This window comes from Antrostomus carolinensis, unplaced genomic scaffold (genome assembly GCF_000700745.2).
Source record: "Antrostomus carolinensis isolate BGI_N321 unplaced genomic scaffold, ASM70074v2 scaffold23065, whole genome shotgun sequence".
Lineage (NCBI taxonomy): Eukaryota > Metazoa > Chordata > Aves > Caprimulgiformes > Caprimulgidae > Antrostomus > Antrostomus carolinensis.
In genome coordinates this window covers 1-3,163 of record NW_010316160.1, presented here as the reverse complement: position 1 = coordinate 3,163, position 3,163 = coordinate 1, and the positions used below count along the sequence as shown (strand labels likewise).

The 3,163-nt window shown below is 48.4% G+C and overlaps 1 protein-coding gene across 1 annotated transcript in view; it reads left to right on the top strand.

The window, feature by feature from the left end:
- COPA (coat protein complex I subunit alpha) overlaps nt 1–2,979 on the top strand; it is a gene marked incomplete at both ends in the record, with an annotated part of 13,578 nt that extends 10,599 nt beyond the window's left edge. Inside the window, 6 exons of the mRNA XM_010168203.1 lie at nt 160–322; nt 809–955; nt 1,236–1,425; nt 1,568–1,663; nt 2,042–2,130; nt 2,856–2,979. Of these exons, the coding sequence (XP_010166505.1) occupies nt 160–322; nt 809–955; nt 1,236–1,425; nt 1,568–1,663; nt 2,042–2,130; nt 2,856–2,979 (809 nt within the window). The remainder of the gene's footprint in view (nt 1–159; nt 323–808; nt 956–1,235; nt 1,426–1,567; nt 1,664–2,041; nt 2,131–2,855) is intronic.
- Nucleotides 2,980–3,163: the final 184 nt, after the last annotated feature.

The following is a 3,163-nucleotide window of genomic DNA, read 5'->3' as shown; positions in this document are numbered from 1 at the left end:
CTCTGTGCTGGACTCTCTCCAGCAGTTCCCTGCATTGTTCATCTCCCTGGGTTTTGCTTTTATAACACAGGCTGAAATAACAGAGAGAATGTTGAGCTTCTTTTGAGGTGGGGGATGTGGTCTGCATGTCACATGCGTGTGCTGTGTGTTGGCCTGTAGGGATCATGGAATCATCCGTACCCTGGACCTGCCCATCTACGTTACTCGTGTGAAGGGGAACAACGTGTACTGCTTGGACAGAGAGTGTCGCCCCAGGGTCCTCACCATTGATCCCACAGAATTCAAATTCAAGCTGGCATTGATCAACAGAAAGTATGATGAGGTGAGGAGACAGGAGAAACAGAATCACAGAATATCAGGGATTGGAAGGGACCTTGAAAGATCATCCAGTCCAATCCCCCTGCCAGAGCAGGAACCTCAATGAGATCACACAGGAAGGTGTCCAGGTGGGTCTTGAATGTCTCCAGAGAAGGAGACTCCACCCCCTCCCTGGGCAGCCTGTCCCAGGGCTCTGGCACCCTCACTGGAAAGAAGTTTCTTCTCAAGTTGAAGCAGAACCTCCTGTGTTCCAGCTCACACCCATTGCCCCTTGTCCTACCATTGGGCATCACTGAGAAGAGCCTGGCTCCATCCTCCTGACATTCACCCTTTACATATTTATAAACATTAATGAGGTCACCCCTCAGTCTCCTCTTCTCCAAGCTAAAGAGCCCCAGCTCCCTGCACTCTTCCTTGAGTTATACCTGAGGGTTAAGGGAAATCCCTCACAAAGTGGTCTTGACAATACCTGGGGCCTTTATGTTTGCAGGTGCTTCACATGGTGAGGAATGCAAAGCTTGTGGGCCAATCCATCATTGCCTACCTGCAGAAAAAGGGCTACCCTGAGGTGGCCCTACACTTTGTCAAGGATGAGAAGACCCGTTTCAGCCTGGCACTGGAGTGTGGCAACATTGAGGTGAGGTGACAGATGGTGCTGTGAGAAAGAAAGGTCCTTTAGGGCATCACTTGCAAACCTTTTGCTGTGAAGAGGAGTATTGAGAAGAATTATTCGTTGAGAGTGATAGATCTGAGGATGATAGTGTCCTTGTGAAGGTGCAGGCCTTCAGCTGGGGTTGTGATTTAGTGGAGTGATCCTTGTAATCTCTTGCTTTCCATCATGGGCTTTATCAAGAGAGTCCTGTAGAGAAAACTGCTTTCTCCAAAGCATTTGTAACCATGACAATTCTCTTTTTTAGATTGCTCTGGAAGCAGCCAAAGCTCTGGATGACAAGAATTGTTGGGAGAAACTGGGAGAAGTGGCTTTACTTCAGGGAAATCACCAGATTGTGGAGATGTGCTACCAGCGCACCAAGAACTTTGACAGACTCTCCTTCCTCTATCTCATCACTGGCAATCTGGAGAAGCTTCGGAAGATGATGAAGATAGGTGAGTGCCAAGGTGATGACAAAGCCAAATGAGAGAAGAGGATCTGAGTGTCATTCCTGGAGGTAATTAGCGGTGTCATAGTGGAGGACAAGAACAACAAAGCTATCATGACTGGGTTTTTTTTTGTCTCCTTTTGGTTTAGCTGAGATCCGTAAAGATATGAGTGGCCACTACCAGAATGCCTTGTACCTAGGAGACGTGGCAGAGAGAGTGAGGATCCTGAAGAACTGTGGGCAAAGTGAGTAATACCAAACTGTAACATTTGTCCCTGTGGGCTTGGGAGAAGCTGGAGAGGTTGTTGGGTTGAACAGTAATTTTTGGAGGCAGATCAGTGTAATAATTAATCCTTTAGCTGAGAAACTCAATCAAATGAGCAGAAAGTCACCCAAGAGCTTGAACATCATCCAAGAGACCTGAATCAACTGTAGAGCATATTCAAGTGGTTGGTTGTCTGCACATTCTAGTCCTGAATCCAGTGACACCCCTGAAGATGTGATTCTCCACCTTGGTGTGCTGCTGATCTTTCCTTTGTGTGGCTGTGTCTGCTGGTTTGAGAAGTTTTCTTTCTCAAGGCCATGAGGAACCCACACTCAACGTTATTTCTGTCTCATTTCAGAGTCCCTGGCCTATCTCACGGCTGCAACTCATGGTCTGGATGAAGAAGCTGAAAGCTTGAAGGAAACATTTGATCCTGAAAAGGAAACGGTTAGCAAATTGACTAACGCTTCCTGCATCATTATGGGAGCTCTAGAATCCCAACACAAGAGACATGAAGCAGTTAGAACAAGTCCAGAGGAGGCCACGAGGACGATGCGAGGGCTGGAGCAACTCTGCTGTGAGGACAGGCTGAGAGAGTTGGGGCTGTTCAGCCTGGAGAAGAGAAGGCTCCAGGGAGATCTTATAGCGGCCTCCCAGTACCTGAAGGGGCTCCAGGAAGGCTGGGGAGGGACTTTGGCCAAGGGCAGGATGTGACAGAACAAGGGGAAATGGGTTTAAGCTGAAAGAGGGGAGGTTTAGATGAGATATTAGGAAGAAGTTCTTCACTGTGAGGGTGGTGAGACACTGGCCCAGGTTGCCCAGAGAAGCTGTGGCTGCTCCTCCCTGGAAGTGTTGAAGGCCAGGTTGGATGAGGCTTTGAGCAACCTGGTCTAGTGGAAGGTGTCCCTGCTGCTGGCAGGGGGGTTGGAACTGGATGGTCTTGAAGGTCCCTTCCAACCCAAACCATTCTATGATTCTTTGATAATTGGGGAAGATGAAGACAGTGGGATCTGGTGTTAGTGTGACTGGCTAGACATCTCCTTTCTGGGAGGGAGAAACCATCTCCACTCCAGTCCCTGCTTATCAGGCTTGCAACTTTGGAGGCACAAAACCTCCAAGAATGGGATTTTCCTCATGTTAGCTTGAACTATTTTCTGCTCCTCTCTGTTCAGATTCCAGACATTGATCACAATGCAACGCTGCTGCAGCCTCCTGCTCCTGTCATGCCTCTGGATACCAACTGGCCATTGCTGACTGTCTCCAAGGGCTTCTTTGAAGGAACAATTGCTAGCAAAGGTATTGCTTTGTTCTTGGAAGGTTAAACAGATTTTAGTCTCCACAGCTCCTGAACTGTTGCTGTTAACCTCAGATTTGTGGTGGGTCAGTCCAACTAGCAGAGGTTGGAATGCAGCTGGGTATTTACACCATCGTGGGCAAATCTCTCCAATGCATCTGGGCAGGAACATCTGGGCAGGTTCCA